General features: G+C 38.3%; 1 protein-coding gene and 1 non-coding gene across 4 annotated transcripts; both read left to right on the top strand.

Moving 5' to 3' along the window:
- Nucleotides 1-57: 57 nt before the first annotated feature.
- Nucleotides 58-444, top strand: LOC111567000 (small Cajal body-specific RNA 2). Its single transcript, XR_002746045.2, has one exon. It is a non-coding gene; the product is annotated as a small Cajal body-specific RNA 2 (non-coding RNA).
- On the top strand, nt 88-26,798 carry elapor1 (endosome-lysosome associated apoptosis and autophagy regulator 1). Of its 3 annotated transcripts, none has more exons than XM_035947069.2 (27): nt 88-381; nt 1,843-2,145; nt 2,830-2,937; nt 3,045-3,109; nt 4,185-4,292; nt 7,406-7,581; nt 9,703-9,823; nt 11,213-11,393; nt 11,500-11,647; nt 11,725-11,805; nt 12,322-12,427; nt 12,534-12,683; nt 12,915-13,003; nt 13,195-13,369; nt 14,177-14,305; nt 14,749-14,839; nt 15,809-15,914; nt 16,008-16,145; nt 17,367-17,630; nt 18,279-18,455; nt 19,967-20,117; nt 21,542-21,635; nt 21,819-21,920; nt 23,339-23,465; nt 24,254-24,432; nt 25,482-25,647; nt 26,170-26,798. In XM_035947069.2, the coding sequence occupies exons 6-27, from the start codon at nt 7,492-7,494 to the stop codon at nt 26,254-26,256; spliced, it is 2,952 nt and encodes a 983-aa protein (XP_035802962.2). In that variant the 5' UTR covers nt 88-381; nt 1,843-2,145; nt 2,830-2,937; nt 3,045-3,109; nt 4,185-4,292; nt 7,406-7,491; the 3' UTR covers nt 26,257-26,798. The 3 variants fall into 3 exon arrangements, with proteins under 3 accessions (XP_035802962.2, XP_023123578.3, XP_035802963.2); XM_023267810.3 differs by having other exon boundaries at nt 4,182-4,292; XM_035947070.2 differs by having other exon boundaries at nt 2,815-2,937; nt 4,182-4,292.
- The last annotated feature ends 1,090 nt before the right edge of the window (nt 26,799-27,888 follow it).

The raw sequence follows: 27,888 nt of genomic DNA, 5'->3' as shown, positions 1-27,888 counted from the left end.
GCCACATGGGGTCGCCATACTCCCGCTGGCTACTTTCAATGTCCCATGATTCCATGCGGCTTTCTGCTTTAAACCGGAATCGGAAGAGGTTTGTCCTCAGTGTGAATGTTGGTCTGTGTGGGAATGTTTATGTGTGTGATTGTTTGAGGCTGTTTGGGTGAGTGAATGTGGAGTGTCAGCGTGCGTGTGTCTTTCTAAAAACCTACACAGTGATCTTATTTGATCTGATCAGAGTTTAGCTCCGCTCTGAACAGAGATGATAGGAAAAACCGCTCTCGAGCCTCCGCGGCGATGAGCAGCCGGCGAGATTCAACCTTTCGGGGCCTCCACGCTTCGTGCTGTGGTCAGAAGTGATGATTCGATCAGATATACTAGTTCTGGGTGAGTTTGGGTCCATCTCAAACTTCACTGTGGACGATGAGTAGAGAGGCGATTCTGATCTTACCACAGCCGAGAAGCAGCGGAGCCTCGGATGGAGAAATCTGCTCAGCGACCGTTTAGCACGACCAACTGTTTTGGGTCGGGAGGTCGTGTCCCCTCACTGAGTAGAAAACATTCTGTTCTCCCAGATATGCAGTAGAAAATACTCCTTCCTTTATGAATATCGTCGATTCTTATACGTGTTACAGGTTCTGAATTGTTTTTGAAGTTTCCTTTTGGAAAGGAAAACTTGTGAGGCACCCCCCTCCTAAATATTTACTTGGTTGCGCCCAGACTTATTTCTCTATTCAGTGTTTGAATGGGGACAGTCTGTAAAAATGGCAAGACCCGTGTGGTAAAATAACATGGAAACAACTTGTAACTTTGCACATGTAAAGATAATATACAGACCTTTCTGTCCACCAGTTTTTGTGATACTGCAAATGAGTCCACACCAACATTTGGTCATATTAAAACTGCAAAAAAAACTGGACCTTGACGTGCCACACTAAATTCTACTGATTTTACAGGCCTCAAATGGTGAAATATGTAGGAAAAGCGGTTACATCCACACATAATCACACACACAAATATTTTGAGGCTCCCATGTCACACTTGCTTGAAAATTTTGTGTTTCATTTTTTTTAAATGTCAGTAATTAAACATTAAAACAACAATTTACAAAAGGCCTCAGTTGGAGCAGTTTGATTATTTGGATTTGCCAGAAACTAATTTGTGTGCATCTCCTTCCCTGGAAAACTTAAGCGTTAGGCACCCTTTCCTACATCTTTGTTTTGTTGTGCCCAGTAGCTGACTGAACAAAGAGCAGTTTGGGTTATTTCAGAGGAGGCTTCATCTTCAGGACCGTAGTTGTTAGAATGCATTTCTAGGACCTTGTTTTTCATTAACTTTTTGGGGGGCAGACACCCTGATGGCCACTTATTAATTCTAAAAGGGAGAAGCTTTTCAGCTCATAGACATATTCCAGTAGACCCCAAACATAAAATTGTAAACCTGTAAATGTGCAGGATATGGGCTCTTTAAAGAAGACACAGACAGTGATGTGTTACTTTATGCAATTTTTAAAAGTATGTTTACTATTTGACAGTACATTAAGTGTATATTACATTTTGAGTAAATGCGAAACTGTTTAAATATGCTATTAATTACAAGACTAACAACTTTAAGGAAGTCATTGAAACAAAGGCTGTAGGTTCTGAAGTGCAAACAATCTAGATGATTTAGACTGAAAACAAAAAGAGGTGAAACTTTGAAGAAAGTTTGCAGCTATTAAAGATTCATCATCTATATGCTTTATATCGAGTACATTTAAATTATCCTGTATAATCTGTATTTCTAAATTTACATGGTGTAATCATACCATACATGGTTACTGTACATTTTGCCTTTATTGCACCATAGGGCAGAGTTTATCTGCAGCTGTCGTCTGCTCATAGTCAGTGGCACCTCTTCCCACACTCGTCTGCAGATGGATGATATTAAACAGAAGCTGAGACTGAAGCAGATGGAGGAAGAAGACCTCCAGAAGTGAGTCAGCGATGCCAGATGAATCATCGATGACTCGACGGCAGAACTTGCCAAAGCTGGCGACCGACCAGACGTGACCCCAAAGATCAATCAGTCGATCGGAGGCGCATCCAGAGCCCAGATTAAAGGAGAGAAGTTTGACTTGTGCGAGGAGGAGAGCGACTTCTCTGTTTAAAAGTGAGAATGTTCACACAATGTCCTCTGAAGTTTTCTCAAACAACGATCTCATTTTTACATTTACATTTCACACTTTTCACTATCTAAGAACACAATAAAAGATAAATTTACATCATCTGCAGCGTATGGTTAATGTAGGATTGTATTTATTTCTATGTATTGTCAGTGTTGGAGAGGAATCTTAGTGATATTAACTATATAATGAAGAGGAGAAGCTGCAAAGACACAAACTCACACTGCCCTCCAGTGGCTCAGACACAACAAACACTTCTTTGGTGGAAACCTCTGATGTTGGTGATAATACGTCATATAAACCCCCTTAAGTCACATTTAAAAGCTGGTTTATAACACAGTATAATGTAGTAATAAGCAGATATAAGTCTGTACTCGTGTATTTGAACAACCATAGCTCTTGACTGAATGACAAACTAACACATTTGCTACAATACAAATTTCTTTCTCTAAGTTTTAGTTGTTGACGTGTGCTGTACATTAGCAATCACTGAAAGTATTTAGTAATCCATTTATCGAATGTTGTTGAAAGGTTAAAAGGTGTTACCACACAGAGTACATTTCCAAATAGCAACATGGCCAAATAAGAATTCAGAGCAAAGGGTTCACATTGTTTGTTATTTATTTTACTCTTGTTGATTCTTCACAAAATGCCAGAAATGTATTCCTCAGATCGATGTGAGGCGTCTCCGCTTTGCTGTAGAAAACCACGTCTCCCTCCAGAACCTGTGGGTGTTTGTCTTTCAGCATGAAAACGACATAAAAAGATTCATGATTGAGGTGAGAGGAGTGCATGCTGTCATTTTTACCATCTATTTATTGTTACAGCCAAATACAAACCTTAGTATGATCCTTTAGTTTGATCTTTCCATTTGTTTGACCCTCAGGTCTGTGACAGGAAGATCATGAAGATGAAGTCCGTTGTAGTTTGAGCCACAGTAAAGTCAACGAGGTGAGAGAAAATTAAATCACCTATAAAAGCATATGTACAGTGATTTATTTTTGTAGTTCTGTCTTTTTTCTGACTCTTTTTGTTTTCTGTGTCTCATATGGACATTTTTCTTACTTTTCATTTGCTGATGTTTTGGGTTCAACATATTTAGGTGACAAGTTGCCTCCAGTTGTCACCAGTACAAGGTGCATGATGTATCTGTGGGTGAAGATCAGAACAGTGCATTTCTCTTCTCACATTATTTAATTTCCTTTATCAGAGGCAAGAATTATGGATACAATAATTATGCATACAATCTCATAACGGTTTACACAAGGTTGCGGTAAATACAGTAGATTTACCACATTCTAATTTCCATCCGTTGTCCCACACATAAAAGAAAAACATACAGGGATACAGATGTACAAAAAACAACATAGTAAAACAAAGACAGCGACAAACTAATACTGTCTGGGTTAAACCTACCCTAAAGTGCTACTATTTTAGAAAAGTGCTTTCTAGGCAGAGGCTGTCATAAAGTGCATGTAGTTAAAGAGACTGTTTTTAAAGTGCCTTAATTCCTCAGTGTTCACATGTTTGATTGTCAATCAGCCATGCCTTGAACTGTCTCTTAAAACTGACAAAAGTGGAGCTTTCTCTGATAGCAATAGGTAAAATATTCCAGTTTGTGCAACCTTTAATAGATAATGCATTCTGTGCAAAATGCACACTCTTCTATGGCAATAGAGACAAGATATGTTAGTGAAGTTGTAAATGGACACCACTATTGAGATAAATTGATATAAGATTATACATACAGACATGTAATTAAACTGCATTCTTCGATTTAATTTCAAAGAAATTAAATCCATTTCTGAATTTTATATATATTGTCCATATGTCAAGTAAGTTACATCTCACTTCTGTAGGTTTTTCTCCTCGTGTGTCCAGGCTGGATGTCTGAGTCAGAGGAAATTATAATTACAAAATGCTAGGAGTTTTAGTTCAACTTTATTTTTTGTGTTTTCTGAGTTGGAAAGACATCTGTGGTGACCTTCATCTTTCTGTCCATTTTCTGGGGTGTTTTACACAGCAGAAGAGAACTTCACCTTAAAGAGGGCATTTTACTGCCACAATATAATCTGGAGGAACTCTGCAGTGAACCAGTCCTGTGGATGCTGAAGAGAAACAACAGCAGATGAAGGTGAGAAACAGACTCATAAATAAAGCTGGCAGAAGACCTCAAACCTTTTTCTTCAACTTTAGCATTTTATAAATCTGGTTTCTTGCTTTCCTGCAAGTGTGCTGTAGCTTGAGACATTTCAGCTTCTTCCATTTATATTAGTTAAGAGTTCCACTGAGGCGGTGTTTCATTGTTAGTCTTAACTGTTTGAGTCCAAGTTTGGAAACATTGATGAACAGATTAAGGTCCTGCAGAAGGAAGCTGTCACACTGGATCACTGTGAGAATTAACTATAGACAGAGAAGAAGCATCTCCATGAACCAAAGAGTAAAAAGAGACAACAGGAGCAAAAAACTGTTCCAAACAGGATAAACAAATCAGCATTTGAAGGTCAAAAATCAAAGTTTTATTCATGTGTATCATGATGTATGATTGCATGCAACTTAATTAGAAAACCCATTCCATAATGAGGCATTAATTAGTTGGTTAATCCAGACCTGAAGAAACGATCAAACTCTGTCGTTCCCTGTTTAGTCTGAGGTAAATGGAGCAAAGCGTTATTGACCTGAAGAAGGTTGAAAAGGAAACTGAGGAGAAAACTGTGGCTGTCAGTTCCAGAAGGTGACAACAGTAACTGTGTTCAAATGAAAGTATGGATCAGTGAACTCAGAACTGAGAATCTGTGTAACTGCATTGCAATTGTCAGCTGTGGTAGGATGACATTTAAGATAATTTAAGATCCAATGGTCTGCTGTGTTTTGTGTATTGTTGTCTGTGCTTCAATCAGTTTTTTCTGTTCTCTGTGTTTTCAGTCTGTTTCTGCCTTTATTGCACCTAAACTCTACCTTCTAGCAAACACTATGTTACAGTTTTTTGATCATTCGATAATAGATTTTAAAGGTGTAACTCTTTCCCTGAGTGCTGTTTTGCACTTACTAAACAATGCACAGGTCTGTTGAAAAGAGCCAGTGGCATCGATGGGATGCAGTATTAATATCTGAATAGAATGTTATCTGTACAATCCAGTCTAAAAGCTGCTGTGGGGCCTTTCGAGTGTAAAATATTAATATTAGTTTATGGTTCTTGTTTATGTTTATGCAAACTACCTGGCATGCTGAATCTGATCAAGGTCGTGTTGAATAAGAAGAGCAGATAATAACAACATTTACATTTGCACTCAAAGGGCTTAACTTTATAAACCTAATCCTTCAAAATTCTATTCATTCTGAGCCTCCTCCAGCTTACAATCACAGAAATGTCAAATATAATGACTTTTATTTCCAGAATTGTGAATGTCTGTAAAACTCATGTGAAGTATCAGTGAAGTTATACATTTATACATTGAAAGTGGTTGAACAAATTATTATGCTGCCATTTAAGAGCTACCTTTCAGCAAGACAGTATGATTAGATCTTACAAGAGATTTGATTATTTTTATTTCTAATTTATGCTTAGAAATGTATTCATCTAGCTTTCCCGCTTTCTCCAGTTTTAGGTGTTATGTGAGAGCCGACAACTTGTGAATTGTACTACAGGTTGAATGTCAGCAGGAAACCACTCTAGATCTTTGCATGTGCAGTGCTGCTGATGACATGAAATGTCCTCTTATATACCCTGGGAATACAATGAAGCTGAAGCATTTCAAATAGGATGTAAAGTATTATGGAATCAGCTGAATTTTTGTCATGTTCATTGTATTCTTCAGGTAATATACCTTTAGTTATACCAGGCATCGAAATGAGCAAGAAATTAAAGAAAACAAGGGTGGTTTAATAATATTTTCCATGACTGTATTCAACGTGAATGTTGGTAATACACATCAAAACACCTTAAAATGGCTTCCTAGGTCTGAAAACATACAAAACTCAAAAAAAAATTATGCCAAAATAATTTATAGAACTTAATTTTGGGTCGAAAATAACAAATAAGTTAACAAAATCTGAGACAGAGGAGCAACAGCATTATTTGAGATGGTTGGACTGACTCTGCTGGATGTGTAAATGAGCATCTGTTTGCTAACAGGTTCTCTGTATGTTTTGTTTACAGCTTGTGGCCCTCAAGTGACCAAAAAGTAATTTATTGCAAGTTAAAAGTGTTTTCAAGTGAGAGAGAATATATCTGCTGTGTTGTTTATGCACACATGAGAGTCTGCATTCTTTATTTCCCATTTTCCACTCCTGCTGTGTTCGTCTTCGGCTGCTGCAGAGTCTTGAGTATGCAGAGGAAACGAGGTGAAAAGACTTTCATCAGATGGCGTCTCCAAAGAAAAGAATCAGAATAAATCATTTGGCATGCTGGGTTCACACGGTTTCCAGTTCAGAAGTTCACAAAGTGTTCGTAGTTCTATTCCAACAGTTGATATGCACATTTATACATTTTGATGAAACTTTTTTCCATTTCAGTTTTGTATGAGTTTGTTTATATTTACTTAAAAAAAAAAAAAAACAAACACACACACAAGAAAAGACGCTGAAATATTTTATTATTTTGCAGGGCTTGTTATGCAGCAGTAGCAGTTAGAAATGGAAGGTGTTGATGCTTCATGCTGAGTTAAAGTTGTCATTGTACCTTCTGGAGTTGTCAAACGCTGACAGAGCCCCGGCGAAAAGAAAGATCATTGTGTTGGTATTTGGGACACGCCTCACTAAAAGGCAGATCCTAGACTCACTGAATTTAGGTCTGACTCCACCATTCAAATAACCCTATAAAATAATACACGGAGTTATGTTGTAAACAAAAAGGTGTTAATCTTCAGTATTATTCTGCAATGTGGAAAATAATACAAATAAATATAAGAGCATTGAATGAGAAGATGTGTCCAGACTTTTATATATATAAATATACATATAATGTGTATTGTACAGGTAAGTGCTGTTATTTTCACTGTTTTTACAGTTTTTTAATATATATATATATTTTTTTTTTTACAGTGTACTTTGACATTTTTCACAGCGGCCACTAAGTGCAGTTAGTTGGCATTAGTGGTGACTGCAGCAGTAGGTCAGTTTACCTGGGACAAAGTTAACACCAACACAAAGCCACAGGTGAACTCACTGCGGTTGAGGAGTGAGGCATTAAAAGATAAGTCAGTGTGAACACAGCAGAACCAGTCACCTCCCAGTGTTTGCCCACAGCAGAGAGAAGCCACACCTCCAGCAGCACCTGAGGGTTCAGGTCGACCCTCCGATCCTCCATCAGTTCAGCTCCGACAGCAGCCAGGATGCAGCGAGGCCTCATCACACACCTCAGCCACTTTGTGCTGGGGCTGGTTTTGGCACAAGCTTCTGCGGATTTGCCCATGTGCAAAGAGGTGAGGAGATTCAGATCATTGACAGCCACTGACACACTATCAGTCTTAAAATGACTCTTTCTTAATGTGACTAATTCATGTGTATGTTGGGGTGTGAATTGCCTGGACAAATCATAAAACCAGCAAAATATGAAAGTTTTTCTGGGAGGAAGGTGTAAGCTGCTGTGGCATGTGGACATTGTGTACCTGTAGGCCTGAATGTTAAATGATGAGTGCATATTTTGAAAGATATTTGACTTTAATCAGCTTCATTGAGGTACAGAAGTGTCTGATAATGCAAGAAAAACCTGCTTAAACCGTGTGAAACATAAACGTCTTTAAAATTAAACTTACTTAGAACCTCTTCAGGCAGTACAGAGTTTTCACAGTCCAACAGGAATTTATTTTAGCACTTATTGCACAAACTGTTTCCCATCTGCTCCCGTCAGTCACTTATTTTACTAAAACTTCCATATGTCTCAGTGTCTGTTGTGCTCTCTTCACTTGTCTCTTTATCTGTTTTCAATTTGACTATAACAGCAGTACCTTAAGATAATACCCAAAATGATTCTTTTTTATCACCATACTTTGCACCTTACTACAGAGTGTGTGACCTGTGAATTTTACAGAGCTAATGAATGTTAATTTAAGGAAGTAGTGCTGGTAGATGCTACATTCAGGTGTTTTCATGCTGGCGTCTTTGAGGCCCAGCGGTCATGATGTCCTGTTGCCTTGGTTCCCTCATGTTTGTTTAAAGGAGGCGATTAAGCTGCAGGACATCTCCAGCTCAATGCATTTTTACATCAGGTCCTCCCACTTGGACCATTCGATACCCTCACCTCAGCTAATGTAGCAGCTCTAATTGTGAGGCGGTGAAGTGCTGCTGCTGCTGCTGCTGCTGTGTTTCTGTTAACTATTAATCCAACTAGGCTCTGTGTGGGTTTGGATTGGGCTGCTGAGTGACCTTTCTGAGAATATTAAACCCTGCTGTTGACCATCTTAAGATTACACCGCTCAGTATTTGAGACTTATTTCAGGATGTTTCAGACCTTTAATTCCATCATTACGGGCGGGACAGTGTTTGCCAGTGTCTCAAAGTGTGACGGACAAACAGCCCCTGAGCTCCTGCCGTCCCCAAAGTTCTGCGACAACAACACTGGAATTAAATGTTTGCCAAAGGATCGGACAAAATCAGCATTTCTGCCCCCCTCCGGCTAAGTAAATAAGGCCTGAAGGCAGCAGAGAGGCTGCAGCACATCCTTGATATGTGAGATTAAAACAACTGTTCAGAAGCGCCTCCTGGGCAAATATTGGCCTCACCTTTTATTTGTAAAAGAGGCTGGCCGGGTTTGGGGAGAAAATTCCAAAAGACATAAAACAGTCTGGTGATCTGTGCTTGGTCAGTTGCATCACTTATACATCAATAATAATAACTTTATTTATATAGCACTCTTAACAACAGTGTTCACACATGCTTTGACAGTTAAAACATGCAAACACAGAGACAATCAAGCAAGATACAGGAGACAAGTCAGAGCAGTCAGTTAAAATAAATAGTAGAAGTGGCAAGAAATTAAATGAATAATTAGCTAGATTAGCATGCAAATTAAAGAAAATTAAAGAACAAAATTGAGAGTTAAAAATAAAAGTCAAAAAATTAGAGAATTAAAGAATTAGATAGACGACATCACACCAAAGAACCAGGCAGCTAAAAGCAAAATAAAACAACAGAGAACACCTAAAATAAACAGGGGATAATACAGAATGAAACACTAAACATTAGGTAATTAATTCTTTGAAGATGAGCCTGTAACACTTTCGATGACTGATTACACATTTTATGCTCTTTTTTTTTTTTTTTTTTTAAACAGTTTTCTGGTTCCAGCTTCCCAAACTTCATGTTTTTGCTTTTTAGTGTCACACATGATAGTTACCTGAATATATCGGAGTTTTGGACTGTTGGTCACACAGAACAAGACATTTTAAATCATCACTGTGAGAAATTAAAACAGGCATTAACAGATTAATTGGAAAATATTCAGTATTTGAATCCTTATTTCTTTCTGTGTCAGTTTCGATTTTATATGTGCATATTTTACTGTCTGCGCTGTGTGAAAGTCACACCTGTGTTTTTGCCTGCAGTCAGATTATCACTTTGAGTACACAGAGTGTGACGTACTCGGGTCGAGATGGAGGGTGGCGGTTCCCAACAAAGCCGACACGTGCACGGGCCTCCCAGATCCAGTCAAAGGCACCCAGTGCAGTAGGTGTCCTACTTTCTTATCTTGTTTTATCCGATCTGTGTCACAGCTTTTATGTGTAAATAATAAGGTCTAGGTTGTTCACAGTTGTACGCAAAATTATTCAACCCCCTTGACATTTTTGACATTCTGGCAAAATGAGCAACATTACAACTGCAGGCGATTACTAAATCATACAAGAGGTGAACAGTTTTACCAAAGCAAACATCAAGATTTAATTCATAATCCAGGTGAATTTAAAGGTGACACATGCTAAACATTGATTAATACTCATGTCTATAAAATGGGTACACTTTGTGTCAGTACTCCCCATATGCCTCTTGCAAGCAACATGTTTAAGACCAGAGAGATGTCCCTGAAGTTTAGTGAGGAGAAAGCTGCTTTGCACAAGAAAGGAAATGGGTCCAAGAAGATATCCAAGCTCTTGAATGTTCCCAGAGACACTGTTGGAGGCATCATTTGTAAGTTCAAAGCCACCCCGCTACTGTGGTCGTGGTGGAAAAAAGAAGCCGTCAGCAAGCACATCAAGATTCCTGCAGAGACAGATGGATGAGAAACCTAGGCTTACTGCCAAGAACCTGCAGGAGGATTTGGCTGAAAGAAGAACTGATGTTTCTGTGGACACAGTTCGCCACACACTCCATGCTGAAGGGTTTAATGCCAGATCCCCTAGACGGATACCACCTCTGAAGCCACATCACAAAAAAATCATCTCCAGTTTGCTGAAACCAACCTATCAAAGCCATAGAAATTCTGGGAGATTGTTCTATGGACTGATGACACAAAACTAGAGCTCTTTGGTCCAATGGATCAGAGGTAAGTCTGGCACAGGAAGAACGAGGCATACAAGAAGAACTCCCTGCCTACTGTGGAACCAGGAATCTCCAACGTGTTGAAGGCACCATGGATTCAGGCAAGTACCAGGATATTCTGGCCAAGAATGTCACTCAGTCTGTGAAAAACTTGAAGCTTGGGTGTAATTGAACATTCCAGCAAGATAATGACCCCAAATACACATCAAAATCAGCAAAGGCTCGGTAAGAGAAAAAAGTCTGGAAGGTTCTTAAGTGGCCATCACAATCTCAAGACTTAAACCCAATCGAGAATCTGTGGTGGGATCTGAAGAAAGCTGCTGCAGCACGTAGACCTGAGAACATTGCTGGAGACCATTGTCCAATGGTCTAAAATTCCCAAGTTGCGCTGCCAGAAGCTTGTTATAGACTATACCTCCTCTACAGCAGGTCATTGCAGCAAAAGGCAGCTTCACAAAGTACTAACGATACAACCTCATAGGGGGTGGAATAATTTTGCTTGCAACTGTATGTTTCCATGAGGCTTTTACAGTGTGGCTCCTTCTGTCTCTTTCTGCCCTTGTGTTTTTCCTCTCACAGCCTTCTCCTGTAGCAATGGGGAGTTCCTTGACATGCAGTCGCAGCAGTGCCAGAAATGCGCTGCAGGCACCTACTCCCTGGGCACCGGCGTGGCTTTTGACGAGTGGGACGACCTGCCGGCAGGTTTTGTCACTCAGGGGATGACAATGAACGAGGGGAACGCCCACACAGACTGCTCCAAGTTAGTCCATACTACACCTCACCTGCTTTATTTTAAGAGATGTCTTTTTTCTTTTGTTTCTGTTCATCTGATTTCCAAGCTGTTTCTGCTGCTGATGTTTCTGCAGCTCGACCTGGACACCAAAAGGTGACTACGTAGCATCAAACACAGACGAGTGCACTGCAATGCTGTCCTACGCTGTGAGCCTGAAGAAACCTGGAGTTCTGGCCTTTGAGTATTTCTACCCTGATAACAGCATCTACTTTGAGTTTTTTGTAAGTGTGACTGGTGCAGACAAAGATGGCTGTTTTTGTAGGCGATGTTTTTTACTATTTTTCTCCTCGTCTTGTAGATTCAGAACGATCAGTGTCAGTCTACAGACTCTGAAAGTCGATGGATGAAGATCTCAGACAACAACTGGAGCCAACACAGGGTTTGTCCCTTTAAAGATGTAGCTTTTTGTCACTCTAGCTCATGTCTGGATGCTGCCTGAGTTTTGAAGGAAACAACTCTGTTATTATTAATGCCTCATTATTTATTATTTCTTTTATCTTCAGCTGTTTCAGGTCAAAGCGATTCAAAAAAATATGTAAAAAGTTAAAAGACTATATAAAAACAACACCCATTTTCTATTCTTCTCCTTCTCCTCCTTCTTCTTCTTCTTCTCCTCCTCCTTCTTCTTCTTCTCCTTCATCTTCCATTCCTCCACCTTCTTCTTCTCCTCCTCTTTCTTCTTCTTCTTCTTGTTATACTGGAATATAACAGAATACTCTTAGTATTCTTCTCCAGTGAACACTACCTTTCTCTGCACCACTAAGCGAGACCATAAAACACCAAACAAGCTAACAATCTAAAAATTGAAACTAAAATTAGAATCTCGGAGTATTTGCAGTTCTTGTCTTGTTAATTTTTTTGTGAATTTTTCTTCTTTTCACACGACTCTGTGCAGGTAGAGCTGAATAAAGGCAACAACGTGCTGTACTGGCGAACCACAACATATGCTCTGCAGGGAAGTGCAGTCAAACCTGTGCTGTTGAGAAACATTCGGATCTCAGGTACAGTAACACACGGAGAGTGTTTTGTGGGCAGCAGTTCTAAACATTTGTTTGTTCCCCGTCTCCTTGTTTCTGTTAATGATTAAAACCAGTGTTTCTCTTCCAGGGGTGGCCTACACGTCAGAGTGTTTCCACTGTAAACCCGGCACCCACAGCGCTGAACAAGGCTCTGCCCACTGCTCTCCCTGCCCTGCTGATACCTTCTCCAACAAGGGTGCCACTGTTTGCCATGAGTGTGAAAAAGACAAATATGCAGGTTTGCTTGTTTCATGTCCATAGAGGCAGCTCATATCACTGGCCGACTGATTCTGGTCGACCTGCAGCCGTTATGTATTTGCATGTTGCCACACAAATGAAAGATGCAAATACAACATTTACTGCTTAAGTGGTGTGTAAAGTTTTTCTTATCATTGGATCTTAATGTGCGTGTTCCTTCATCCCCGCTGGCTCCTTTTCCCTTTCGCTGGCTTGGTTATTATTTTGCCAGAGGCTGGTTCAGGAAGCTGCAAACCAAGACCTGCATGTACAAACAGCGACTACTTCTACACCCACACTCCCTGCGACTCTGAGGGAAAGGTAACAAAAAAAGGACACGACACGTGGAGGCAGGGTTCATGATGGTTTTGTAGAGGTGAACACACAAAGGGATTTTTCTTTCAATGTCCTGCAAGCGACCATCTGGTGTAACGATTAGGTTTCCTTCAATATAAATTATCTGGCTGATTGTGCTGCCAGTGGCTTCTTTCATGTATTCATGTGTGTCTCAGACTCAGCTCATGTACAAGTGGATTGAGCCCAAGATCTGCAGCGAGACGGTTGAAGGAGCAGTGAAGCTTCCTGCGTCAGGGGAGAAGCAAACCTGTCCGCCTTGTAACCCGGGTTTCTTTGTCTCTAACTCCACCTGTGAGCCCTGCACCAATGGTTCCTTCTCAAATGGAACAGGTGCAGAACCAGAACTCTCATTTTCCTCTGTTCTCATTAATGTCAGCCTCTTGGATTCATTTTACTGTCACATAAAGCTAAAAGTGCACATCATCGCACACTAAATAGAAATGAATATAAGTTTATTAAAAATTAGTTTACAGTTTTGTGCTGAAAGGAGTTCAGAATTTTTTTTTTTAATTATACTTGTTTATTGGAGGAGAAAAGTTTATTTTTATGCAAATATTAATGATATACAAGAAAAAACATACAGATGCACAAAATAAATACAGTAAACATGCAGTGGAATATAGAAATACTATAAAAAACTTTGTGTTCCTACATGCATCTCCACATTTACTAGGCAGTAAATAGTATACAAGATAACAGAATAGAATACATCTTCATTGTCATTGTTAAACAACAACAAAAGGCAGTTTAGCAGCATACAACAAAAGAGCAAAACATCATTACACAAATTAAAAGTCATTACCAAAAATAAAATAAAATAAAATATATTTATATTAAATTAAATTAAAGTGTAAGAACAAGGTGGTATGTTTGATACTACTGAGTTTGTTTCTCATTAGAATGATAAACAACAAAATAGGCAAAAAAACATATAGTACTGACACTAATAAACCTAAAGCATTTTAAGTTGTAACCTGATTTCAGGTCGACAATTACTAGTTTACACTTGTTTATAAAGGTTCAAATTCTACAGTTGTTGGACAGTTAGTAACTTTTCTAATTGTCACATCCACCAGTGTCATTCAGCAGTTTGCTCTCATGTACATTCTGACATGATATCATATTATTTACCCACAGTTTGTACCAAGTGTCCTGTTGGCACGGAGCCGGTGGTGGGATTCGAGTACAAGTGGTGGAACAAGATGCCGACCAACATGAGGAGCTCCGTCTTCCATCAAGAGTTCAGCGAGTCCGATCATAATACAGGTGAGAAACTTAACATTATGCAAAGCAAAGTGGGACAGGGCCTCACATCAGTGCTGAATAATGATTACCACCTGAACACAGTTAGTCGAATTATTGTAAGGAAAGTCTCAAAAAAATAAAAAGACAGCAGAAAGATTAAATATCCTAAAGTACAACTTGCACCAGTGAGCACCCAGGAATCATGAATTTGAAAGAAATAACATAAAAACAGCCCCAGCAGCTTCTAAATGACTCCTCAGTTAAGATTATTTTATAAAATTACTATTTTTAAAGGTCAGGAACCAACTTGCATATTTAGAACCGCTTGTAAAAATTGAACTAAATCGTGTTAAAGTGACACCAGTTCAGTTTACTCTCCAAAGAAGATGCATAGTGAGTCATCACATTGCTGGTAGGACAACAAAGGAGGATGTGACTTTTTATGTTTGTTTCTTTGTTTGCAGCCTGGGAGGTGGCTGGAGAATACATCTACACAACCCCTGGGAATCAGGACACTGACTTCCTGATGCTCACACTCAGTGTCCCTGGATACAGGTGGGTCAAAATATAACTGCAGGACTTTATGTAACGTAGCTGACAGGTATCATAAGTTGACATTTTTGTTGTTTTCAGGCCTAAAATCAACATGACCGCCTATAACCAAACACCACATGACATTTTTAACGAAACATTCTTCTTAATATTATATATACTATTGAGTAAAATTCAAATTGAAAGTTATTTATAAAGATATTGTAGTAAACCTGTTGACATGCCATAAATCCACACTTGACTCACACACTACTTTATATTAAATAACTCAGAAAGCCTTGGAGTCTGGCCAGTCTTTTCTTCAGGAGGAAATTACATCATGTGGAGCAGGTCATATGATCTGGAATTAACATACTTCCTTGAGAGGTGTTTTTGTAATGGGGAACTTAGTGGAAAGTGATTTCTGGGACACAGATACAATTTGTTATTTTCCATATAAAATCTGAGATATTTCCAAAAAAGAAATATCTGTCATGATTATCTGAACTGAATAAAAAGAACACAATCAAAACTAATTTTTGAATAAACTCATTTTATTATTGTTTAGCTAATTAGAAGGTGGTTGTTATTGAATTCAGGTGCTTATTTAATTGACATTCTATTAATAAGTGATTGTTTCCAGAATAAGCAATTATGGATTTTGTAAAGACATGATCATAATGAACATAAAAAGCCTTAGTTTTTTAAATTTTTAATAAAAATGTATGCAACATATATAACATGGACTTCAAAAGTCCCTCAGTTATAGATTGACCCAGATGAGGTCAGACAGGATTTTCCTCAACAGAATTACACATTAAAGTCTCTCTCAGATAGTTATAGATGTTTGTCTTCATCTTCTTTAAACTTTTATGGTAGCTGCAGTACTTTCAGTTCAGTTACTGCCTTCCTTAATGGTTCACTATAAGCCCAATACTGTTACCGATGTATATCTGAGTGTAAAGTTTATTAAAATGTCCCTTGTTTTATCAGGCTGCCTCAGTCAGCAGTGAAAGACAGTGAAAGGAGTGAACTGTCTCGCATCACCTTCGTCTTTGAGACCAAGTGTACAGCTGACTGCAGATTTTACTTCTTGGCGGTGAGAGAAAATGTTTCAGCATTTTGGTCACATGGATGTACAGTATGCATACAAATAGGTAATGTGTAATGAAGTGAGTGTATTTCTCTGCAGGGTTACAATCAGTGGAACAACGAAGTGGTGGAGCATTGGACGGGCAGCAACAGAAAACAGTCGTACTCCTACGTGATCCAGAGCAACAGCACCGTCGGCTTCACCTGGACTTTTCAACGAACGCAGGAGTTAAAAGTGGTGAGAGACAGCTTTCAAAATCAAGTGTCAAACGATGATAGATAGATAGATAGATAGATAGATAGATAGATAGATAGATAGATAGATAGATAGATAGATAGACTATAGATAGATAGATAGATAGAGTTGAATAAATCCTTATTCAGTGATTACATTTGATGCCAGTGGTCCATTTAATGCTTATCAATAGAAGATTTAATTAATTTCTTTTCTCAGATCAATGTAATGTTGAGATTTTGGAGTCATTTTGAACATTTTTGTGTGTGGGATGTTCAATAGAAAAAGAAGAAGCCATAAAAGCACCTGTTGGTTGTTGAAATTTACTACAGTTTGTAGTGTTGTGTTTGCTCTTGCTGACTTGTGGAGTGTTTCTGTGCAAGTAAATCACAGGTTTGACATGCTGCACTGACCTCTAGAGGGCAGCTTGGACCTGTGTGGCTCCTTTAAAAAGGATCTAAATGACCTTTGTATTCTGGATTCTTTGTATCTCTATTTTATAATGACTATAAACAGAGCTGGACTATAAACGGAAAAAGAGGTGAGAAAACTCAGATCACTGACAGTCATTGCAGTCTTAAAATGACTCTTTCTTAATGTGACTAATTCATGTGTATGCTGGGTTGTGAATTGCCTTGAAAAATCATAAAACCGGCAAAATATGAAAGTTGTTCTGGGAGGAAGTTGTAAGCTGCTGTGTCATTTGTACATTGTGTACCTGTAGGCCTAAATGGTAAATGATGAGTGCATATTTTGAAAGATATTTGACCTCAATCAGCTTCATTGAGGTACAGAAGTGTCTGATAATGCAAGAAAAACCTGCTCAGACTGTGTGAGACATAAACGTCTTTAAAATTAAACTAATTTAGAACCTATTTTCTTAAGGCAGTATAGAGTTTTCACAGTCCAACAGCAGTTTATTTTAGCACTTTCCCATATTGTGTGTTTAAAATGAACAAACTGTTTCCCATCTGCTCCCGTCAGTCACTTGTTTTACTAAAACTTCCATATGTCTCATTGTCTGCTGTGCTCTCTTCACTTGTCTTTATCTGTTTTCAATTTGACTATAGCAGCAGTACCTTAAGATAATACCCAAAATGGTTCTTTTTTATCACCATACTTTACACCTTACTTCAGAGTGTGACTCTAATGACTATAAAACAGAGTTGGACTATAAACTGTGTTCCTATAAAAAGAATAAGTGACTCCTTGTGTTTCCCTCAGGAGAAGAAGTTCAGCGCTGATGTTGCAAAGATCTACTCCATCTCCATCACCAATGTGATCGGAGGTGTGGCTTCGCAGTGTCGCCGCTGCCCTCTGATGTCCGTTAAGGCCGGTTCCGCCTGTGTTCCGTGTCCACCGGGTCACTACATGGTCAACGGGTCGGGAGCGTGTCAGAGCTGCCTGCCAAACACCTTCATCAGGGCCGATCAGCCGGTCGGAGAGGCTGCATGTATTCAATGTGGACCAAACACAAAGACTAACAAGGTGAAGAAAACAAAATGTGACCCACTGAGTGAACATAGAAGCTCTCGGTATGAGTCCATATTTTTAATTTAATTGCAATGTGCAAATGGGAGAAGCATTTACTGAAAATAAAATTGAACACAAACAAATTAAGAACATTGAGAAAATTCTATTCCTAATTGTATTTGTTGGTATATCACAAATTAAATTATACAAACTTTGTTGTCGAGTAAACGTGCAAACAAATCACCGTTGCAAAATTTCTCCCATTTACAGAACTAAAAATGCCTGTGTCTTTTATTGAGAAAAGCAATTATTCAGTTTTCTCTTTTACTCAAGTGGAAAAAACTTTTGTGTTGGTACTATCCTCTGGCATGTTTTGATTTTGGTTGTTTACCTGAATGAATGTGGGTCGAACTAAGATGCTATTTACTTTTAACTGACTTAAAAAATACAACTTTACCATGAAGAAGCAGTCCTAAAAACTTTCCTTAATACACCTCTGCTGTAACAACAGCCAGAGTCACCACAGTGAGTGTTTTCACTGATGTTGGCAGATACCAGCTGTCTCACTTGGTTTCCCACAGACGGATCATGTGTTTTTTTTCCTCCCGCTGTAAACAAAGTGTGATATAAATGCACCTGCTGACTCCCTGATTCATCCTTCAGGCCCACACAGCTTGTCTCAGCGACTGTACGTTGGCTGTGCAGACGAGAGGAGGATCTCTGCAGCGCTACAACTTCTCTCCTCTGGCCAACGTCACGGGTTTCCACAGCAGCCCTCGGTTCACCATCAAAGGCCTGAGATACTTCCAGCGCTTCAGTGTGGGTCTGTGTGGGACAGAGGTGAGAAATCTGACATCCCGATGACTACAGTCTTAGAAAAAATTATTAGACCACCCTTGTTTTCTTCAATTTCTTGTTCATTTTAATGCCTGGTACAACTAAAGGTGCATTTGTTTGGCCAAATATAATGACAACAACATCATAAAAGTTTAATTTAAGAGCTGATATCTAGACATTTTCCATGGTTTTCTTGATAACAACCAAAAACACTTAAATTCTTTCATCAACAGCTATGGCATTTTACTGCCAAAAACAGCTTTTAGGTATTCCATGTTTTTTTTCTGTCTGTTTTAGTCACATGATCCACACAGGAGTTAGTTTTTGATTGCATAACCATTGTTTCTGATGACTGCAGCCATGTGTCTTGGATGCTCTCCACCAGCTTCTGACATTGTTCTGCTGTCACAGAAGCCCATTTCTGTTGCACTAATTCTAACTAATTTGCTTTGTTTTTGGGTTCTCCATTTTGCGTATGATGATGTTCCACAGGTTTTCAGTTGGACTTAGATCTGGTGAGGGGCATTGTCTTGTTGGAGAATCCAGCCATTCCAAACAGGAAAGATCATTTGCCCTTCACACAACTGCATGTGCCCTGTTCCACCCAGACTGAAACTACCCCAGATGGTCACTGATCCACCCCCATGTTTTACTGTAGGGGCAGACAGTCTGGTTTGTAGCTTCTCCAGGCTTCCTCCTAACCAGTAAGTTGGCTGGAGTGGACATCAACTGAAAACTGGATTCATCCCTGAAGAGAACCTCAGTCCAATCATCAACAGTCCAATCCTTGTGATCCCAGCAAAGAGTAACCAGGCTTTCCTCTGCCTTTCCTTGATGAAGGGCTTCTTCCTGTCCTGTGTGACTTCAGACCAGCTTCAAGAAGTCGGTTTCAAGCTGTCCTTGCCAAACAAGTCACATTTCTCCACAGTGTCCACTCATTTTTAAGGTCCCTAGAGGTCTGACAATGATTCTTGACACAGGAACAGATGAGTGATGGTCATCTGGTGGGTAGAAAGACGTTTCCTGACCAGCTAGCAGTTTGGTCGAACCATGCTGGGCTTGTTTTTTCTTGGTGTAATGAACAGCTGTCTTGGAGATCTTCAGTTTTTTGCTACCTGTCTCTCACTCATGCCAATTAGTGGCTTCACATAATTCTATAGTTTTAGGCATTCTGTGAGAGCTGACAACTTCTGAGTTGTGCTACAGCTTGAATGACAGCAGGAAACCACTCTAGACCTTTACATGTGCTGCTGATGACATGAAATGGCCTCTTAATGACCCTGGGATGCAATGAAGCTGAAGCATGTCAGATAGGACATAAAGTATTAAGGAATCAGCTGAATTTTTATTGTATTCATTGTATTCTTCAGGTAATATACCTTTAGTTGTACCAGGCATTACAATGAGCAAGAAATTAAAGAAAACAAGGGTGGTCTAATCATTTTTTCCATGACTGTATTTTTGGTAAAAATTCAGTTTGACGTGTGCGTTACCTCGTAGTGTTTCTCCTACAGAGCAGAATCCCGGCTTCCTGCGTGGACAACGTCACTCAGAGTGGGAGGGAGGTCAGAGGTTACGTCTGCCAGTCCACTGTGGTTCCCTCTGACATCAGGAGTCAGAGCGTCGTGTCCTCGCAGCCTTTCCTCGTCGGTGACTCACTCATCGGTACGGACCGAAGGATGTGTTTGTAGGAGGCCGTTAGTCATTTGCCGAAAAGCGTGTTCAAATATTAATTAAGGGCGGTTACACACCAGGGGCATATGTTGCATCTGGACTTGCTGCTTTCAATTTTCTCTGTGTTGAAGTGTGTCAGTGCTCACTTCGAAAAAATTAATTTGATTACATTTTCTTCCAGAATTGGCAGCAGTATTAAAATCATAACCTAAGGGTGTTTTTCCCAAACTTTAAACTGTGACTGGTGTTTTTCAGTCAGAAACATTTGACAGTCGGATATAGAGAAAAGCTTGTTATTATTATTATTATTATTATTACTAGTTCTTCTATTTTTAGTACACATAGTTTCATCTGCTGGGGTGTAGGATCATTTCTAAACTGAGACTCAGTGATGCATTTTAGGAGTCAATCAATAACTAACAAATGGAACCAATATACATTTGCAGTAAAAATTTAAATCCTGGTGTCAAGATTTAGTATAAGGCAAACTCCAACAAGAATCTCTATTGAAATGCCTTAGTTTAATCATATTTATATGTGTTTAACTAAAAGGGAACATTTAAACATTTATCCTTCGGTGTTGACTATAAACTGTGTTCCTATTGGCTTTTACACATGGTATGTAACCAGTCAGATTAATAGAAACCACAGGTATAGAGAGAGAGAGGCGACTGCCTCCCTGCCAAAGTAACACAGTTTTTATATTGATTCATTTCTTGGGAATTGTAAGAAAAAAAAAAGACTAAGTAAATTGTACCAACAATTTGACAATGCTCAATATAAAATTTGATACCCGTTTCCACTGATAGTCTTTTGACCCATGCTAATGCATTTCCAATATTTTTCTACAACTTCAACCTTGAGAACCCCAGAAGAGATTAAAAGATGAAACTAGAAATGAGTAAAATTATAAAACCAGAGGAAATTTGTGCAAAATTTTGGCATTTCTCTGTAATATTAGATGTCTAGCATATTTTCACTTTGATTTATGACAAAATACCTGCAAAACTGTCCTGTCAGCCTCAGCTATGCTTCGTACATGTTAGCATGAATGTGAACATAGGAAGCATTATGCTGCACCTGCAACACATTAGCATGTTAGCATTGTCACTATTTTAACATTTAATATTAGCATTTAGCTATGTGTAGGCTTATAAACCCACTAGCACATAGAGTCAGACTCACACAGACTTTAATGTATAGTATGCTGCTTTTTTAGGCCAACAAAAGAGAGAAACACGTGCGTAATGAAACTTCTTGCATTTTAAACACATCTGCAGCCTGTGACTGGGCATCAAAATAGGTATTGCTTTGTGGGGATGTTAGCAATAAAAGGTAATGCTGCTGTATTTACATTGTGTGTGTATATATGTAATATATGAGGTAATAATTCTGCATGTCTTCTAATTCTGAAGGTGCGACCACAAAGACGACCCTGGATTCCATCTCTTCTCCAGACTCGTTGTTCCCCGCAGCATCCGGCCTGCCAGATGTTATATTCTACTACAAGTAAATCAGACCACAGTTATTCATTTATTTTCTTATTCCACAGTGATGCTTTAAAATACGTTTTGGTACATTTTTTGATGCTGGAAGTTGTATCATTTGTTCAATAATGACATGTAATCGAGACTCGTAAACAGTTTAAAATGAATCACATAGTTAAGATTTTTGTGTTTTTGATGTTTCCAGGTCTAGTGATACGACTCAGGCTTGTAAAAAAGGCAGATCGGCCGCCATCAGACTGAGATGCAATCCCTCAGTGACTGCTAAAGACCACATCACACTGCCAAGGTAATGTTAATTTGAATTTTCTGAGAATTGAAAGGCATTTGGAGATTAAAGTAATTACCAAAATAACTCATTCTAGCGGAACGAGAAACTAAAAACAGAAAAGATTGTTAAATGTTCACATTTCTGACAATCTTTGAAATAATCGTGTGTAAAACCCTAACACTAATACATCATGAAATAAAAAACAAAACAAATTTAAGCTTGAAATCATAATAACTGATCAAAATCACTTTATTCTGCATGTATCATTTAAAAAATCCTCAAAAACAAATATTTACTCTGACCAGATTGTATAAAAAAAACTAAAATTCTGCATTCCTCAGTACAACCAGGAAGCCATGATAAATCAGCAGCAACTAACACTCACATGACAAAAATTCAGAGACTTTATGTTTGAACTCGACTGAACTGCAGGCTTTGTTTACACAGAGCAGATGGGATGTATGGAAACTAGAGACGTCTGATATTGGCTTTTTTGCCGATTACCGATATGCCGATATTGTCCAACTGTCAATTTCCAATTCCGATATCAACCAATACCGATATATGTGGGCTGTTTAACAAATTTTAGGTAACATCACATCTCTCCTGTCGTGGAATTAACACATCATGCCTATTTTTATTGTGATGCCCCATTGGATGCATTCTTAAATGCAACAAGGTTTTCCAAATGTAAACATTGTCTGTGCAAAATAAGAAAACTACTTCAATTTAAGTTATGGAAAAAATGGCATATATTTTTTTTTTTATTTGTCTCAAACAACAGTTCACACTCTTCCTCCCTCTGTAAATGCCGATGAAATCCAGGCATTATTTCATCGGTTTTCATGATAGGCAAAAAATCTGATCACGATTTCGACCAATATTACGTTTTTGTGCCAGTATCGGTCCTATAATATCTATGGTCCGGTAATATCGGATATCACTAATGGAAACTAATTAAAATGTAGTTAGTAAAGTATCTATAGTCTGTAGAATCACTTTTTTTCCAGTTCTGGTAAAACCTGTGGACACCCGCAAAAATGTTGCACATGCTGACGCTGTTTTGTTTTGTTTTTTTCAATTCAAAGATGGACAAAGAAATTCAACTTTTTCATGATTTATGACACTGAAAATGTGTCATACTGAACATAGAGCAGTTTTGAGCTCTCTACTCTCTTTACTTCTAGTCACGGTTGTGCTGTTTCCATTAAGGTGCAAGAATTTATATTAGAGTGAAAAATGAGCCCACAGCGAGTAAATTGAATGCCCAGAAACTACTTGGGCCCCAGAAGGTTATCATTCAAACAACATTTGATTCGATGCACATATTGTGGTACAACAGCCATATTCTGCACAAACCTATGACATATTGAGCTCTGTGAAGCTGAACTGTGGACAATGTGGAGATCATTCTGTCGCCTTGTTTTCCTCCACAGTAACTGTTCAGAGGGGACGTGTGATGGTTGCACTTTCCACTTTCTGTGGCAGAGCCAGCATGCATGTCCACTCTGCACCAAAAACCACTACAGAGAGATTGTCAGTGCTTGTATCCAGGGAATACAGGTATCTCTGCACAGCCGTGGACACACTCTCTTCCCCACATCCATCACACACTTGCAATGTGTGGAAAGATTCTAAAAACATGAATCACGTCAGGTTGGATCACAGGAAAATACTGCTTGTGTAAAATGATATATAGGACAGTGTGCACTTTCCATTTAATCTGATAATTCACCCACAGAGACAGGTGTCTTTCATTTCACTTAAAGTAAATGTGATAGGAAAACAAAGTAGCACAGGCGTGTTTTATGTAACTTTTCCAGGGTTGTTTAATGGAACAGTTGAACATTTTGAGAAATACACTTAATCCCCTTCTGGCACAAGGTTAGATGACGAGATTGATACCAATCTGTTAAATATAAGGTTACAGCTAGCAGTCAGTAAGCTTAGAAGTCTGGAAACAGTTTGCCCAGCTCTGTCCAAAGATAACAAAGTCCTCCGACTCAAGCTCATTACACACAATTCTAGCTTTAACACTTTTATGCACAGATTAAATAAGCAAGATATAACCTGTCAGTTAGTGAGTTTTAGTGATTCTGATGAGTCTGAGCTGATATTGTCAGCAGGCTATCTGTTTCCCTCTTTGTTCTAAACTAAACTAGTGACCTGATGGCTCTATCTTCATATCGAATAAGAAATATGAGAGCGGATTCCGTCTCTTATCTGCACCTGGAAATGAATAAGCATATTTCTCAAAATGTTGAACTTTTCCTGAAGAAAATCCAAAGATTCAGGTTGTTCACTGATATGTAAAGTGGGAAAATCTGACCATTTCTGTGTGTGTGTTTCAGAGAACCACCTATGTGTGGCAGCACCCTCTGCAGTGTTACGGAGGAGAATCGCTGCCAGCACAAAAAGTCAGCGCTTGTGTGACTCTGGATTTCTGGCTCAAGTTTGGTGTTTCCACAGGAACGATCGCTGCTGTGCTTCTCATCAGTATCAGCTGTTATTTCTGGAAAAAGACACGCAAGTGAGACATCTCAGCTTTATATCTCCTTTAGTGTTTGTTTAGGCACTGATTTGATGGAGTTTTAAAAAGTTCTTGACAGGAGAAAGACTGTTCTTGTTTTCAACATAGTCTCCTTTAACGCCGATGCACTTGGTCCACTGATGTTTAAGCTTCAGTATCCCTTCATTAGAGAAGGTCACATCTTGAGTCTCCAGATTCTCCTCAACAGCATACATGACCTCATCATCTCCCTAATAATGGCGACCATGCAACTGGAATGTCAGCTTTGGAAACAGATAAAAATCAGTCTTTAAGTTGTCTCAGTTCTGATGCATAGTCGTCCCCATTAATGGCTGTACCCTTTTGCAAGATGTAAATTATGTTCAATCCCTTGCTGTCCCAACACACAGAAGCCATCTCCTTGCTGACAGATGCCGCTTGCTTGAACTTTTTGGGAGGCGAAGACCTGGTGTGTTTCCTGTGTTAGCTTTGATTCTTTGATTCAGGATCAAAGTGGGGAACCCATGTCTCATCCTGGGTCACACATCTCCTGAGGAATTTAGCTGGATCTGCCTTAAACTGAGCCAAAGGTGTCCTCAAAATGTCTATTCTGTTAAACTTCTGATCTGATGTCAACATTCAAGGCAAACATCTTGCAGACAGTTTTCTTATCCTCAAAATGTCAGTCAAAACAGCGTGAACCAAGCTAACACTGATTGCTTTGCTTGCAGTATTGCGAAGTCTATAAATTTAGATTGTTTGGATCTCAGATTGAGATCTGGTGGATATAAATGTAACAGCATCATTTTAGAGTCTAGTAGAATATTCATAGATAAGATGGATCCCATCTGGCTGATCACCTCCCTTCAGAATGTTTTAATTTTGTCACATATGCAGTGTATGAATGTGCCTTGAACCTCATGACACTTATAACATGTATCGGGTGCATTGCCATTATATTTGTTTATCTTTACAGGGGTTAGATGTCACACTTCTAAATAAAATTAGAGGAAAAATGTACCCTGAAAACTGTAGCCTGTGTTGATAATCCTGTGGTTCTCCGTGTGCAGGCTGCAGTATAAGTACTCCAAGCTGATGATGAGCTCTGGGGGTAAAGAGTGTGAGCTGCCCGCTGTGGACAGCTGTGCGATAATGGAGGGAGAGGATGCAGAGGATGATCTCATGGACCTCACCAAGAAATCCTTCTTCACCAAAATTAAGTCTTTCTCACGAGAGGTCAGTAACTCCTTCATTCCCCTTTGCACTGAGCTGCTTAAAACAACTGGGTCAATATATAATTGTGGGACGTTTTGTATCATAGTTGACATTTTTGCTATTTTCAGGCCTGAAATCAACATGGCCTAACCCTAACCCATAACCAAACACCACATGGTATTTTTACAGAAAGATTCTTCTAAATATTATATATACAATTAAGTGAAACTGAAATTGAAAGTTATTTCTAAAGATATTGTAGTAAACCTGTTGACATGCCATAAATCCACACTTGACTCACACACTACTTTATATTAAATAACTCAGAAAGCCTTGGAGTCTGGCCAGTCTTTTCTTCAGGAGGAAATGACATCATGTGGAGCAGGTCATGTGATCTGGAATTAACTCACTTCCTTAAGAGGTGTTTTTGTAATAAAAAAAAATGATTTTTTACTTCAAAAGTTCCTCAATTATATACTTAGAATATAATTATATATTATATACAACTCACCATGCTTTACATTGTTATCTTTTTGCTCTCAGAGGACAGCAGATGGATTCGACTCGGTCCCACTTAAATCATCGTCTTCACACCAGCTACGAGAGGAGGAAGACTCTGATGAAGCTTAAAGCAGAAGATGAGCGGATCTTTCTGTCAAAGCACAGAGGAAGTGCTCAGTTTTTTTTAACGTCAGTGCAGCTCTGAGGCTGCTGAGGGTATTTCATTTATTACTAAAGATATTAGTCTCACTGATGGAGGTCTTAGGATCATGAAAATTGTGGTATAAATGATTTGCCATATGTTACGCTGACAAGCCTGATATTAAAATACAGTATTAGTCTCCATATTGGGGAAATACTGTATTTTCAAAGCCCAAAATGTTTTTCAAAAAGATCTAGAACATAAACTGTGGGTCAAGTTACACTTTTTTTGTGAATGTGTCAAGCATAACCGTGAGTGTGTATATATCTTTTATTCTTTTCTATTTGTTTTTGTTAGGGTACCTTTTAAAAAATAAAAATTAGAGCAGCCATTCAGTTTTCATGAATGATATTTTACAGTATGTGAATTTTCTTGCCAAAGCTGTTCTCTTTTCTATCATTATGGCATGATCGTGCTTTATTGTGAAGACATTTTCTAAATTAAATAAACAACAAAATGTTCAACTGGAGGAATTAAGTCCGACCTCTAATGCTGCCTTCAGGAACTCATTGTACGATCATGTCACAGAACATGAAAATAATAAATAAACAAATGTAAATGGTTGTTTGTTGAAGTGGGAAAGTGAATTTTAACCCAAAAAATCCCCCAAAACAAGCAAAAAAACAAAAAACATGCACAACAGATATTTTAAATAGTTTACCAAAGAATGTTCAATATACATGCCATGTTACTGTAGCATAAACATGTGAAAACAGAGACAACATAATTATAATTAATTACCAAGTGGACATTTCCTCTATGTTTTACTGCAATAATTCATGCATGAATTTAATTATTTTATTTTAATTTCTTAAAGAATTCCTCCATATAATTCCATACATTGCTGTAAGAACTCATAGATGGATTCAAATTTTTTTCCATCTGAGATATTCTGCCACTTTATTTCATAATTCAGGATGAAATAATGCATTTTTTAAAAACTCTTTTCCCATTAAACCGATTTTTTAAATTTATGATATTGGGTTGTTACTCCACAATGTTAAATGTGTGATATAATAAAACGTTGATTTGTATGGTAACTAAACACCTCAGTAAAGGAAAAAATTAAACTTAACCTTCACAATCTAGAACCATGAATCATCACCTTTTTTTAAACTATCAAATGACACACTGGCCATTCTGCTGCTTTATAATTTACCTTGTATACTTTCTGTTAAAAATAAGTCTGCAAAAATGTATTAATATATCTTTAGCCAAGAAAATGAAAACACTCCTAAATTGAATTATTTTATTTTAATTTAAACAATTTCCCAAAAATTGCTGAACATACATGGCATGTTACTGTGGGATAAACATGTGAAAACAGATTCTAATATATAAATAACTGAAAAAAATGAAAGAATTCCTCCATATACCTCTGTACATTTCTGCAAGAGATGGACTAGATTTTTTTCCACAATATATTTTCAAGATTTTATGCTACTTATTTCATAATGCAGGATAAAATATTGCATTTTTTAAAGCTCATTTTCCATTAAACTCATTAATTTATTTTTATATATGATATATTGGGTAATTACTCCACAATGTTAATTTTG

This window comes from Amphiprion ocellaris, chromosome 8 (assembly GCF_022539595.1).
Source record: "Amphiprion ocellaris isolate individual 3 ecotype Okinawa chromosome 8, ASM2253959v1, whole genome shotgun sequence".
Lineage (NCBI taxonomy): Eukaryota > Metazoa > Chordata > Actinopteri > Pomacentridae > Amphiprion > Amphiprion ocellaris.
Note: the sequence above shows the minus strand (reverse complement) of the source record. Positions and strands in the feature narration are given on the sequence as shown.

Coding starts and splice junctions, on each gene's coding strand:
- elapor1 (XM_035947069.2), top strand. CDS start 7,492: ATGCAGCGAGGCCTCATCACACACCTCAGCCACTTTGTGCTGGGGCTG. Junction 14,840..15,808: donor CTCAGTGTCCCTGGATACAG/GTGGGTCAAAAT, acceptor TTGTTTTATCAG/GCTGCCTCAGTCAGCAGTGA. Junction 21,636..21,818: donor GATGTTATATTCTACTACAA/GTAAATCAGACC, acceptor TGATGTTTCCAG/GTCTAGTGATACGACTCAGG.